General features: G+C 44.3%; 1 protein-coding gene across 2 annotated transcripts in view; it reads right to left on the bottom strand.

The window, feature by feature from the left end:
• Positions 1-7,360: 7,360 nt before the first annotated feature.
• TMEM150C (transmembrane protein 150C) overlaps positions 7,361-14,588 on the bottom strand; it is a 16,541-nt gene continuing 9,313 nt past the window's right edge. The window contains exons 6-7 of one of the 2 annotated variants that reach the window (XM_003790043.3): positions 12,440-12,617; positions 7,361-9,273 (exon numbers count right to left, since the gene is read on the bottom strand). In XM_003790043.3, the coding sequence (XP_003790091.1) occupies positions 9,065-9,273; positions 12,440-12,617 (387 nt within the window). In that variant the 3' untranslated portion in view covers positions 7,361-9,064. The remainder of the gene's footprint in view (positions 9,274-12,439; positions 12,618-14,588) is intronic. The other variant, XM_023513416.1, reaches the window with a different exon arrangement.

Raw genomic sequence — 14,588 nt, 5'->3', positions numbered from 1 at the left:
GGCTCAAGCGATTCTCATGCCTCTGCCTCCCAAGTAGCTGGGACTACAGGCACCTGCCACAACGCCTTGCTATTTTTTGGTTGCAGTCGTCCTTGTTGTTTGGCGGGCCCGAGCTGGATTCGAACCCGCCACCTTAGGTGTCTGTGGCTTGGCGCCTTAGCCACTTGAGCCGCAGGTGCTGAACCAACTTTAGTTTACCTTTAGGAGGAGACATATTTTCAACCCACGGCACCAAGGGTATGTCAGAGTTTTTCACAAAAGCATCTTCTCCAGTCTTTTCTCCCAAAGCTTTTTGTTTAATCTGTTGTTTGCCTGAGATGTTACCCATTCATGGTTACAGGTAGCTGTGGCTCATACTTTGCTTTTACCACAAAAGCTACTGGGTAGCTGGGTCAGAATTGGCAGAATTCCAAGTTAAGCAAGATAATTGTAAGTCCATTGATCAAGGAACCATCAGACAAGTTGCTCTGGACTGAATTTTGTTCCCCGAAATTAATGTATTGAACCCTTAGCTAATCCCCAGTACGACAATATATTTGGAGATAGGGTGGTAGGGTCCTTAGGAGGTAATTAAGATTAAATTAAGTCATTACAGTGGGCCAGTAAGCCCTAATCCAATTGGGTTGGTGGCCTTATAAGAGGAGACACCAGCGATCTGTTCACCATGTGAGGATAGTGAGGGGGGCAAGTACGAACCAGGAGGAACCTTCAATCATAAACTGAATTGACCAGAACCTTAATCTGGGACTTCCGAGCCTCAGACACTGTGAGAAAATAAACTTGTTTAAGCCAAATGGTCTAGGGTTTTGTTACAACAGGCCGAGCAGACTGATGCACAGCCACACCATGTGAATGAGAGCCATTGTTCTGTTGGTTCTGGCACTCTTCTCTGAACCAGAAACACAGGCTCTTATCTTCAAGGCTGTCACTGAGCAGAGGAATAGGGATGTGGGACCAGGGAAGTTAAAATACCACAAAGCTTCCTATTTTCCTGAGATTCAGCTGGTTTTTCTTCATTATGTGTCCTGGTTGCTGTGAGCTTTTGCTTAGTTTTGTCGAATTCTGAAAAAAGTCATTCTGACAGTCCTTGCCTGCCAGTTTGTTTCTTTTTTGGAAGGAAGGGCTTTTGGTGTTCATGCCTCTGCTTTTCCAGATGTCACTCTGTGTGCTCTTTTTACAGTGTGATCCTGACACTCCTTCCACCAAGATGTGGGGCTTACATTCCCTCCCTTTGAATCTAGGTGTGAGAGCTTTGGGCTGCTCCAACCAAAAGGGGACAACAGAGGTGATGCTCTGTGACTTTCCAGGCTAGGTTAGGATGCAGCTTCCAGTTGGCTCACTTTTTTCAAGAGCTGGGAGTTAGTGGCTCTTGGGAAGCCAGTGCATGCTGTGTGGGAGCCCAGGCTTACCAGGTGGAGAACTGAGGCCCCAAGCAGCCAGCCAGCCTCCACCTCCAGAGATGAGAACAGAACACCTTCAGCTGCTTCCAGCCTCCAGCTTTTATGGAGTTGGAGACAAGCTGTCCCTGCTGTGCTCTGTTTGAATTCCTGGCCCAGAGAATCCATGAGCATAGTGTCAGGTATGGGGCCCACATGTCAGGTTCATGTTCCCTGGTTCTTGGTTCCCAGTACTGAAGAATGGTCACTGGTACCAGTCAAAGAAATAAATGAACAAGCCACGCCAATGCGAGTGGGCGAAGTGCCAAGATTTATTAAAGACAGACTATGGGAGGCACAGTTCACTTGGGGTAGAGAGCGGACTGCTCCCAAAAGGAACAACAAGTCCCCAGGGTTAGAGGCTGTCTTTTCATGCTAATTCCTTAGTATGTCAAACTGGTGGTGGAATATTCATGAATTTTCTAGGAAAGGATGGAGTCCTCCTGCTCCCAATAGTGAGTCTTCCCCTTTTCTATCTTTATAAGGCAATTCCAGGGGTTGCCATGGCATTTGTAAACTTTGGTGGTGCAGGTGGGGGTGACTTTTACTCTGCTAGTGAGGGTAGGTCACTTGAGGACACTGACACCTTGTTTATGCACATGCTCCAAAGACCCCCTCTTGTGTCCTTGGACATATTTCCACTTTGCGGTTTCTCTCTCTCTTTCTGGTTGGTCAGTCCATGGAGACTCCCGATTGTTGACCAAACATCTGTTCGGTCCTTGGAAGCCCCTTGACATGTCATCTGTTTCCTCTTGGAAGCCCCCTCTGGTCAGTTTGGTCCTCTTAGAAGACAAAGCATCCCCCAGTGCCATCTGCTCCCCCCCCCCAACAGTAATAAAGGGTGTTTGTGCCTCTGCCGGTACGTTTCGTGGCAGTGTGTTCAGCAGTAACTGAAACGGTCACCAAGTGAATGGAATAGTACCAAGACTTTATGACCCTTTTAGCACAGCAAGTCCTGCACTGGACACACAGTTAGAACATCAAGACTGCCTCATTTCTCTTCCCTCTCCTTCCAGACTGTGGCATCTCTTATGTTCCCAGAGTTTGCAAGTGTCCCTGCTTCCCTGTCATCCTGGCTTGAAACCTCAGAATGTCTGACTCTTCCCCACCCCCACACAGCATGTCGCACCCGCTGTCTTTTTCATAATGCCTCTCAAATTTGCTCTTTTTTACTCTGTTCCTAACAGCCTGTGCTTAAAGCTCCATAGGTTCATTACCTACAGAGTAAAATGCAACAGAGGCATGGGGGCATAGTGCTTTCAGGTTTTGTAGTAGGAAGGGGTGGTGCCTAAAGCCTTCCAAGGGTAAGTAATGATGTTGACGGACGTGGAAAGGAAGTCTGCTGTCATCTCCTCCTGGAGCAGTGTGAGCAGCACACCATCAGCCTGCGTGCGCGTGCACGTGTGTGTGTGTGTGTGTGTGTGTCATGTCCGCTCGCTGATCACGTTGCACTGCAAATCTAAACAAAACTCTAGAAGTACTAGTCGTTATTCTCATACAGACTGGTAAAGCTCTTAGTTCTGCTTTTGTACAGTTGCATTAATTCATTGAATACCTGACGTCTTCTTCTTTATCCTGACCCAGACAGCATTTGAGGAGAGCGTCTTTGATGACTTAAATTTCAAAATTTGGCTACAGCCTATAATGTGAGCTCAGTTTCTTGTCTTAAAAATACTTATCTTCCTTTTCATCAGGAAAGGACTGAGTTATCCTCAGTGTTTTATTTTGAAGGTTCATGAGAGGAAATCAGATATGCACATGGAATTTGTGTAAGACTATTTCAGGTCTTATTCAGGATTTGGGTATTCGACATGTACTAGTTGCTGCAGGCATCACAAAAAATAATTTGTTATAATTTAGAACTTCTTCCTTAAGACCCAGAAAGCTGTCTGCTGTGACAAGCAGGGGGAAAATCGTATCCTCTGACATCTGGCCACAGTAGCATTGCTTCCTAGACGCCTTGAACATTGAGCAGTTCTTACCTAACAGACTAAATCTTTTTTTTTTAAAAATATGTATGTGTGGGGGTAACTACTAGTCACGCGTTTATTTTAGAATTTCTTTTTTTCATTTTAAGACAGAGTCACACTTTGTTGCCCTAGGTAGAGTGCTATGGTATCATAGGTCACAGCAACCTCAAAGTCTTGGGCTTGAGCAGTCCTCTTGTTCAGCCTCTTGAATAGCTGGGACTACAGGTGAGCACCCCAATGCTTGGCTAATTTTTCTATTTTTAGTAGAGATAGGGTCTCCCTCTTGCTCAAGCTGGTTTCGAACTCCTAAGCTCAAGCAATCCACCCACCTCAGCCTTCCAGAGTGCTAGGATTACAGGTGTGAGCCACTGTGCCTGGTCTATTTTAGAAATACTTATTAAGTACTTAATGATGTGCCAGGTGCTGTTCTTGGAGCCAAGTATATGGCAGGCACAAGTACCTGCCCTCAGGAGTTTGCATGCTAGGGGCAGAGTTGGACGATAATAAAATAAAATGTGTCAGTGTTACACGTGTTAGAATTTCACCTGATCAAAGGACCATGTTTAACAAATGCTGTAGAGAAAAATAAAGCTGGAAGGGGGGATAGATAGTGCCGGGGTGGGCCTGCAAGAGCTGAATTTCAGAGAGGTCAGGGTCTCCGTTAGACTCTAACATTCCAGTAGGTGAAGAAGGCGGGATTTAAACATCGGGAGGAAGGCTGTCTGGGACAGTGGTCACAGCAAGTGCTGCCCCAGAGCATGCCTGGCTGTGGGAAGAAGATAAGGAGGCAGAGGGACAGAAGCAGAGAGAAAGGAAGTTGTAAAGGCAGAGCTCGTCGGGCGCACAGAGCATTTTAGTGTTGGGGTTTTTAGTCTCAGTCTGAGGGAAGCCACTGGAGGGTTTTAAGCAGAGGAGAGATGATCTGAATTGGCTTTTAGCAAAATAATTTTGACTGCTGTGTCGAGGACATGTTGAAGGGGACAAATGATGAAAGAAGAGGGATTAATTGTAGATTATTATCTATAAAAATTCCAAGAGAGAGTAGTGGCTTGGACCAGGTGGTGGCAGTAGACCAACTCCAGTCTTCTTTGAAGGTCGGGTCGACAGGATTTGCTGACTGATGTGGGGTGGCAGAGAAAGAGAAGAGATGAGGATTACTTAAAAGTCAGTCTAAGGCCAGGCACCGTATCGCCCCCTGCAATCCCAGCAATTTGGGAGCCCAAGGGAGGAGGACTGCTTGAGGCCAGCCTGGGCAACATAGCAAGACTCCATGTCTACCAAAAATAAAAATTAGCTGGGCATAGCATGTGCCTATAACCCAAGCTACTTGGGAGACTGAGGCAGGAGGATCACTTGAGCCAGGAGTTGGAGGCTGCTGTGTGAGCTTTGATCACACCACTGCACTCCAGCCTTGGTGACATAATAAGACGCAGTCTCTAAAAAAGGGAAGAAAAGTTTTATTTTGTACAACTGAAAGATGAGAAGATGAGGAATGAGTTTGAAGGGCTGGGATTAGAATAATAACTGGTAAAACTTGGGACGCCTTTCACGTGGAGACATCATAAGCATAGTTGAATACACAGGCTGTGTTGAGGACAGAGTTCTGGGCTGGAGAACTCGGGAAACGGCGGCACGTGGCCTTATTTAAAACTAGAATACTAGATGAGGACACCAGGAGAGTGAGTGTAGGTAAGAAAGAAGAGTCCCAAGGACTCTGAAGCCGTGGGGATGTCAGGGAGAACGTGGCCTAGGGAGGAAACTGAGGAAGGGACAGTGAAGCACCAGGCAAAGTCCAGGGGCACCAGCCTCTGGAAGTCAAGTGAAGAAAATGCTTTAAATGGAGAGCTGGGGTGATCAAATTGTGAAGGGTAGCTTGTGGGTATAAACGGGCAAGAATAGTATTAAGAATGGAATGTCCCCCTATTGACAGTCCTGGGCCTCTGTGTCCCTATTATGTCGGGTTCTGCAGCGTACTTTGCAGCTCCCAATTGAAAGGAAGGGCAGCAGCCAAAGTTGTGACCTCTGTTTGTCACTAGGCTGTTCAGAAATGTTTCTCCCATTCTGGGCACATTGTGGAGGTGCCACTCGTAGGTATGGCCACATGGTTTGCCCTAGCCACTGGATGGTAAGGTAAGTCACATCTCTCCCTTCCTGGCCGGATCTGTAACAACCTCAGTGAGCACATTTTCTTGGCTGTGAGCCGTTGTGGAAGCAGGTGGAGGGAGGAAGCCTCTGTCAGCCAGGCTCTGAGTTCCCGCAGTGGGCAGATCCCCGGCTGACCCAGGGGAGGCATCTGGTATGAGAAATAAACTTTAATTTTTTTTTGGTTTTATCTTGGGATAACAAAACCCAAACTATCCTGACACAGTGTCTATGGTCAAGAATAAACAGTGGTGCGGCTGTCTCCATTTATAACAGGATGACAAATTTCAGGAAGTGAAAGTTTTACTTTTCCATATTGGGTAGAGAAAACCCGACAAATGACACAGGTAAGAATGTACTTCACTGTTGGTTTGCCATTAAATGAAACAAAAATGATCAATTTTTAAAAATAGTAACATTGCTTTGAGAATATTTCTTTCCTAACCAACAGGGGAACTTTCCTTCCTCAACAGAGTTAGTTGGACTATTGGAAACTTACTTGAGTGCATTCCATCCTCCAGACCTGCTCCCTTCCCATGCAGAGTCCCTGGTTGGCCTCCTGCATGCTTTGGAGGTTACGTGATCTTTATTTATATGTGGGTGTAGTACAGAAATAGTCGTGTGTGGAAGTGCGTTGGTAGGCTGGGTATTTTTGTCATTGGGCAAACATTACAAAGCAGAGTGCACAGACCTAGATGGCGTAGCCTGCAGCGCACCTGGGATATGCGTAAAGTCTGTTGCTCCTGTGATGCAAACCTGTGTGGCCTGTTAGTACTGATTCCGGTAAGCAGTTGTAACACAGCGGCCTTCGTATATCCAAACACAGAAAAAGTACAGTACAAATACGGTCCTGTAGGTGTTGCAGTCTTACAGGGCCACCATCATATGGGTCCCTCATTGGCCAAAAGTTATCTGCAGGGTCGTATTTGGTCTTTGGCCCCAGTTCCTAGCATGGAAGTTCTAAAACCCTGGAAATTTACTGAGAAACAGTGTCTTTTGTTTTACATAATGAGCCTCTTTGGATTTGGGGGGTGGTATAGATAGCCTCAGGACGGGGCTGTCACCTGAAAGACCAAGTGGTTAGACCTCCAGATCCACTGACTGGGGGGAAGGGGAGGCTGGGTCGCACTCCATAAAAGAAACTCCTGAACAGTGAGATCTGGAGCCATTCCAGGTGGCTGAGCACCTCCAGATGCTGGGAGACCAAGTGCTGTGCCGAGACCGCAGGGCGGCCCCCTACGTGCCTCCCGCTTCTTTGCCTGGTGCAGCTACCATGGCTGTTCCTGAGCTGCAACCTGTGTAGGTCAAGCTGGATGGAAAGTGCAACCTGCAGACCCTTTACTGAGGCCTCACACCTGCGGACTCCAACACTAACTCTGGGTAGTCAGTGCCAGAGTTGAACTGCAGGCACCCAGTTGGTGTCCCGAGAACCAGAGAACTGGCTGTTGGTGTTGGAAACCAGCCTACCCGTGTGGCACTGAAGTTCATTTTCAGCATGATGTCTGAGTTTACACAGTCCTCAATATTAGAGAGGAAATGTTAGTGCAAGAGACGAGGAAATCATGATTTTGCATAAAAGAATTTATTGAGTGGCCAGATCCCAATGAATAATGTCAGTCATTGCTTTTTGATTCTGCTAAAATGTGCCATTAGATATACTTTTAAGAAAGTGTACAACTGCATCACCCAAAGCTATTCAGTTTGGATTGTGTAGAGTCAAAGAAAACTTCAGAAATCTTTGTTCTTTCATAAAAGTTTCAAAATATAAAAATGAAAAAAAGAAAAAAAGAAACCCAAACACAGTATTCAAAACTACTTAGCGACACCTCAGACTATTTACAGTAGGTGCCTTTTTAATAGAATGTGCTCAGCTTGATCCTTTTTCACATTTTACTTCTAGGTAGTCTCACCGCCCCATCCGACCCCCCAGTCCGTGAGTCTTCCCAGGCCCGTCTCACCCAAAACTGCCATCTTCTTTCTGTCTCAGTCACCTTCGAGTCACTCTCTGACACTCCTTTTTCCTTCTCTTAAATTATCCATGATTCTATTAAACATACATTTACTGAGCACCCGATGTGTGCCAGGCACTGTGCGAGGAGCGGGGATAAACACAGAGACGGACAGTGACTCCTTCCTCAAGCTCAGACTTCAGGTTGTATAAAAAAATGTTTTCACATTCTAGTCCACAAAATCCCAGGCCTCGATGAAGGGAGGGATTTCTTGAAGCAAAGTGCACTCATGGAGGGGATCTCTCAACATGGTTCACTCCCACACTTTGAATGTGAAATTCTGCTTTTCATTATGGAGTGTGGCCTCAAAACCCCACACCTGAGACTGATTTCTGAACTCGTCACAGATGGGACCAGCTGGATCAATGTGGTTTGGGGAAGGGTATTTTCTTAATTGTCTTCTACCAATTACAAAATTGAAAAGCTCTTAATAAAACCCTAAATTTAAGCAATAGATACATGTTTTAAAAGCCTCCCTTGATTTGACCTTGCAGTAAGATGCTCAAAGACTTTTCCTTCATAAACGTGTAGGAGGAGCCCTTTTAATTAACTCCACACATTCATACTTTTTTATGCTTTTCTGTGAATATTTCCTTAGCTTCACACATAAAAGCTGCAGAGTAAGCCTGCAGGTGACCTTCCCCCCCCTTTTTGTTAATGGTTGAACCCAAAGGAGTCTCAGCTCTTGTCTCTGGTCCATATCTTTATCCTTGAGACCTGGAGAGAGACCCCCTGGTAGTTACAGAAAAACATAAAGGGTAAACCATGAAATAAAAAACAAAAACGGTGCGTGGGATACTATGGAAGCAAAACCAAACTCTACCCTTGCTGTCCCCATCTTGTTCCACAGCTGGCAGATAATGCCCCTGCAAATATTCACATTTGGAAACTTTTTAAGTCACAGGGAAGGCCCAGTCACGTGGTGGGCTTCACTCTCACAGTTCGCAGCAGGTCGCTGTCCAGGGATCCCCACGGCTGATCACTGGGAGATGAAGGGAGCTTCCGCCAGCAGAGGCCTTTCCACAGGCTACACAGGGTCGCTCTCCAAAGGGTCCCATCTGATTGGATGATAAACTACTGTCCGTTCAAGAATATTGGTGCCAGATTCACAATGTCCTCGCAGGCTGGTTCCAAGCCCTTTGGATCTGATGGCAGTTTGGGGACATAACATTTGGCTTGCCCCACTCTAGGCAGGGTGATCACCATGTGTGAAACACATGAGGAGAATGAGCCGAGCAGGGAGTCCTGGGGGTGGGGGAGGTGACCATGCACAAGCTTCTTGCTCGGTCGTGCATATATTTTCCGTGTAACAGCGTGTATTTCACACATGGGGGCTTGTGCTTTTTCATTAAAGAAACAACTCACCCTGTAAAGCTCGTTTGGCAAATGTAGCCGTGAACGGGTGTGTAAATGTGTCGTGAGGTCCCACATCAGGCCCTGTGAGTGTGTGCTCCTGCCCCTCCCCCACCCTCACACCCACCTCACCAGCAAGGACAATCTTGCCAGGTTACACCTGGTCGGTTTGATATTCGGAAGCTTCTGACAGGCTCTCTGAGAAGCTTAGGAAATTCTCTTGGTACTCAGAACAAACAATCTCGTAGCGGTAATGCCGGAACTCCACGGCAAAGGTGCCAAAGTAAGACAGGAAGCACATGACCAGGCCCCACTGCACTCTGGCCGCGTACATGTGGATGTTCTGGGCCATGAGGATAAAGTCTGGGCAGAAGCCGTCAAGGAAAGCACCCTCACCAGGCACGTTAAAACTAGACTCTCTTCTGGGCTGAGACAGGGTGCAGAAGCCTGGCTCTCCCCCTCACTGGCTTGAGAGAGCTTGCTGAGCATGAAATCCACATGAAGGGTAACAGCGTGCTCCAGCTCTGTGCACAAGACGTGTTACAGGTGTGTTCACAGATACTATCACGTCATCCTCACAACAATCCTGTTATCATCAGTTGTTTAAAAATGGAGAAACTGAGGCCAAATGGGTCTGAGTCACCCAGCTATCAACTGGTGGAGGTGGGACTCAAACAGGCACTCTGATCCCAGGCCCTGTGTTCAACCACTATACTCTAAGGCTGCCTAAATAAAAACAGTGAGAGTAGCAAGGGGATCACAAATACAGGTTAATGAGTTGGCCAGAAAAATTAAGCTATCTTCTTAAAAAATCACTGTAAATGACTGTGAATTCATAGTTATCGTTATATCAACAGAAATGATTTTGATCATAGCAAATTGCTCAATACCTAAACTGTGTATGGCTCTGCAATGCTACTATTTAATAATAATGGTTGAGTGGCCCCTCTTCCAATTTCCACTGCTGTCTTTCAGACAATATTGTAAGAAATTGTTTCATTCCAGGTATCACATTTAAACCTGGGCTCAAATGGAAATATGCAATTAACAAAACAAAGAAACAGATGAAGCTGGGTGTGGTGGCTGATGCCTGTAATCCTAGCATTTGGGGAGGTGGAAGTGGGAGGATCCCCTGAGTCCAAGAATTCAGGAGATCAGCTTGGGCAACATAGCAAGACCTCATCTCTCCAAAACTTTAGTCAAATTATCTGAGTGTGGTGGCAGTTGCCTGTCTATAGCCCTACCTCCTGGACAGGTGGAGCCCAGGATTTGAACTTGCAATGACATGTGATCACACCATTGCACTTTAGTCTAGACAATAGACCAAGACCCTGTCTCAAAAGAAAGAAGAAAAAAAAAGAAAAGACAACAAACCGATGAGACTCCTATGCTTGAATATATATGGAGAGAGGGAGAAGAGAGTGTGTGTGGTGTGTACACACATAAATTAGGTAGGAGCTGGAAAGAAGGGTGAAAAGTCCATAGCATCCAAGGGGCTGAGGACTAAACTTATATATTTAGAAAAATCAGATATGCCCCCTTAGAATTAGTTCTGTCTTCTCAACTTAGACCTAAAATCTTGGGACAATTTCAGAGAGCAAGAGAATGTGAAACTATCAGCCAAACTTTGCTCTCCTGACTGGGCCTTGATCTAGTCACCTGGGAACCAAGAAATGGTTCCAAGTGTTCCAGAAACAAGAAATGGTTCCTCGTTCCAGAAACGAGATAGGTCAGAATCACTTGGTCAAAGCTCCCACCTTGGAATAATTTATAGTCTGTGCTTCTGACTAAGGATTCGAAAATATTGCCAAAGCAATATTAATCGATTACTTAAGTGACTGTGGAAGGCATAAATCCTCAGATCTCATACTGGCAGTTTTGATCTTTCTGAACATAAAGTATTTTATCAGAAGGAAGATTTTGGCTTGGATTTTATGTCTTTAAATATTCTCTATCTAAAGCGACTACAGAGCCTCAGAAAACCATTAAAATGATTGAGTGGCAGTTTGTGAGGAAAGAGGAAATAAAAGATTCCAAATGCTCCTCCACTAACTAGAAAACATCTCTGAACGCTAAATGTTTACATAATATAAAGCTCGTTCTCTAAGGGGGAATGCTGTCATGGTTGAGAGTGCAAGAGCTGAGCTCGAGTTTAAATCTTGATTCATGACGCACTGTGTGCTTTGGGACAAATTAATCTCTCTACGATTATTCTTATCTGTTAAGTGAGGATAAAGAGTTGATATATATATAAAAAGCTTAGAATAATAACACACCAAAAAAAGTGCCCAATAAATATTAGTGATTCTACGATTGAAGATGAGTGACTATGTTAGCTGTACAGTCCACTGTTGCGAACCTTATTCCCTTCTCTGGTTTTCTGAGAAAGAGAACCAATCTGTCAGAGTGAACCTTTCCAAAGACTCCACCTGATGTGATTGGCTGGATTAGAATTGGCAGGTTTCTATTGGGCCAGACTGCAAGTAGGCGGGGTCACTGTGCTCCACCTGTTACTAGATGAGCCCCGTGGGGGTTCCCTCTCTGCCTTTCCCTGGTTTCTGTTACTGGGTCGGTAAGTTGAATTCCAGGGTATGAGATAACACCTGTGGCGTTTTCCTTTCCAAGATTACTAGGAATAAATGCTGATTTCTTCATTCCTACATGGCCCCTCGTGTCTGTTCTTAGTTGGTTCAAACCTTAAATATTTGTTTAGAAAAACTACACCTACAGTGGGAATCTAATTCTTGAATTTGTTTTAGTTTTCCAGAAAAGCTTATTTATTTTCCTGAAAAATATAAATGTATTTTTCCCTTGAAATTCATTTTAGAGCTAGTAAATTAAATGCAACAATAGGGCCATCAATAATGTCACAATTTTTTTTTTAAGATGGAGAAAAAATTACAATTCTCTTTTGGTGATGTATTCTGTGTTATTCACAAAGAGAAACGTTTATATCATTTGCCAAAGGGAGAATACAGGGCACCATTCTTACAGATTGAAACAGACTTGAGAGGGCAGAGCTTGTTTTATTTTTATTTCACCATCTCCTCTTGGACATGAAAATTGGTCTGAGACTGTTTGTTTTTGTACCCATTTATTTCTCTGTTTTGTCTTAAAAAGCTAAGATGATCTGGCAGAATATCCTAATCCACTGGGAGTGGCAATTATCTTCCATAGAGACAACTTATTTTTATTATTTTTTTGAGACAGGATCTTGCTCTGTTACCCTGGGTGGAGTGCAGTGATGCCATCATAGCTCGCTGCAACCTCAAACCCCTGGACTCAAGTGATCCTCCTGCCCCAGCCTCCCGAGTAGCTGGGACTACAGGTGTGTGCTGCCACGCTTGGCTAATTTAAACATTTTTTTTTGTAAAGATGGGGTTGCTCAGGTTGGTCTTAAACTTCTGGCCTCAAGCTATCTTCCTACCTCAGCCTCCCAAAGTGGGAAATTACAGGTGTAAGCCACCTCCCCAGCCAATATATTTATTTAATCTCACTAGCAAAGAACTTTTTCATGTGCAAAGGATACAGAGGACCACACAGAGAGTGATAGACGCTGACAGAATAACTCGTGGAATTCCAACTTTCCGTCCTTCATTCTTGATGTTGACTTTGAGTGTCAATGCAGCCTGGATCCAGCAGGTCAACGTGCCAAATCCAAAGGTCAAGGAAGTTCCGACGTTATGGATTTCTTCATCATTTGTGAGCTACGGGATGAACAGATAATGGCATGTGGAGGCTCACTGAGAAAAGATGTGAGCTGATGGAGTATGCAAGGGGGAAAGTTAGGAAAAGAGATATGCCAGCAATGGGGTGATGGATTTACGAACATCGGAGTCATTCTCCCCGGCTGGCTCTTTGTGTCTATTTTCCAAAGTTCAAGCTCAGAGTTCAAACCTTAATAACATTTGTTCAGAAAAACCATGCAGGCAGGGGCAATCTATTCCTTGAGGCTTTTTGTCCCCTCACCTCCACCCCAAGAAAATCTTTGTGAGGAAGGCAAAAGAAAAAAGCAGAAGAGTTATACACTAAAAAGGGAAATGTTTCTACAAGCACATAGCCCAGGTTGTTTTCTAGGCTAAGAAAATGAGATGAAGGATCTGGCTGTGTATTTACTGACCGAGGATGGCCAATTCCAGGCAGGTCAAGATATAACTGGCATAGACAACTAATACCCTTTGGGCTGTTCTTCACTCCTACAGAACTGGCCTATGTAATAGGACCAATTCATTGTTACCGAGAATTTTTTTTGGCTTTGTTTTCCTATAGTAATAAGAAAAACTGCCACCTGTATGAGGTGGAGCTGCATGAGGAGGACTGTGTTTGAAGATTCATACTAAAGGTTTTTATAAGTTGAACAGGCTATAGGAGACCCAGTTGGGTTATTTCAGTTGGGGATTAGAGATGTAAACTCTCTAAATCGTTACCCATTGATATTTAAAAATATATCAATCGATTAAAACTCCTTTTGTATTTACACTCATTTTTAATTGCACATATAGGAAAGTAAAATCTACTATTGAAGAGAGAGATGGCTTTTAAGCCATGGTGAAAATAGTTTTTTTTTTTTCAACTGTTATTATCTTCAGATGTTATGATGTCTGACAATGTTGTACATAACGTTGCATCAGATCGGTATTTCTTTTCCTTTACAATTTTTTCTGTTGTTTTTGGCTATAGGAGTTTTTCTTCTTTTTTGGAAGAAGTCATTTGTTCTCTCATGGTTCAAAAGACATATTTTTAAAACTTATTTAAAATCATGATTCCTGAAATCAAATTTCACTTCTAGAAAATAGGTTTTTTCCCATGCTGTATACAATTTATTCACTTATTATTTTTTAAATCTAATTTTAAAAGTAGGTACTGTAGTTACATAGTTTTAACTTTTAAAAATTATAAGAGAGGGTGGCTCCCATAGCTCAGTGGGTAGGGTGTTGGGCACATACACCGAGGCTGGCGGGTTTGAACTTGACCCAGGCCAGCTAAACAACAATGATGACAACTGCAACAAAAAATAGCCAGGCATTGGGGCGGGCACCTGTAGTCCCAGCTATTTGGGAGGCTGAGGCAAGAAAATCACTTAAACCCAAGAGTTGGAGGTTGCTGTGAGCTGTGACACCACAGCACTCTACCGAGGGTGACATCGTACGGCTCTGTCTCAAAAAAAAAAAAAATGATAAGAGGGGGATAGATTGAAAAGTCTGTCTCCCATCCCACATACTGGCCACTTGGTTTCTCCACAAGCACAACAAATTTGTTTTTTGTTTCTTATGTGTTCTCTGTAGAAATTCCAGCAAGTGTTTTTTATCTGTAGTGTCATTTATTATTTATGGTTTTGAATATTTGTGGTTCATCAAAACCACTCGGCCCCAGGGTTCTTCTAGGACTTTGGCAGAGAACAAAATGCGTACTTGGTAACTCACCCAAGTCCTGCTTGAGAGAAACGATAGTTACTGAGCACTTCATAACGTGTCTCAACCACAGCCCAGGCAGGCAAGTGGGGAAGAGACTCCCACCAAAATCTCACTAAAAAATTCCCAGTGCCCTGACATTTTGAAGCCTCATATGATATACTCTCAGATATTTTCCTGGTAATTCATTGCCATAGTGACTGTGTTCTAAGAATGCAGCTTTTTGGTTGTCTAGCTTGATGTGGAGAGGAATTAGTGGGATTGCCT

The sequence above is a fragment of the Otolemur garnettii genome, unplaced genomic scaffold (assembly GCF_000181295.1).
Source record: "Otolemur garnettii isolate 467f Iridium unplaced genomic scaffold, OtoGar3 scaffold00039, whole genome shotgun sequence".
Taxonomy (NCBI): domain Eukaryota; kingdom Metazoa; phylum Chordata; class Mammalia; order Primates; family Galagidae; genus Otolemur; species Otolemur garnettii.
Note: the sequence above shows the minus strand (reverse complement) of the source record. Positions and strands in the feature narration are given on the sequence as shown.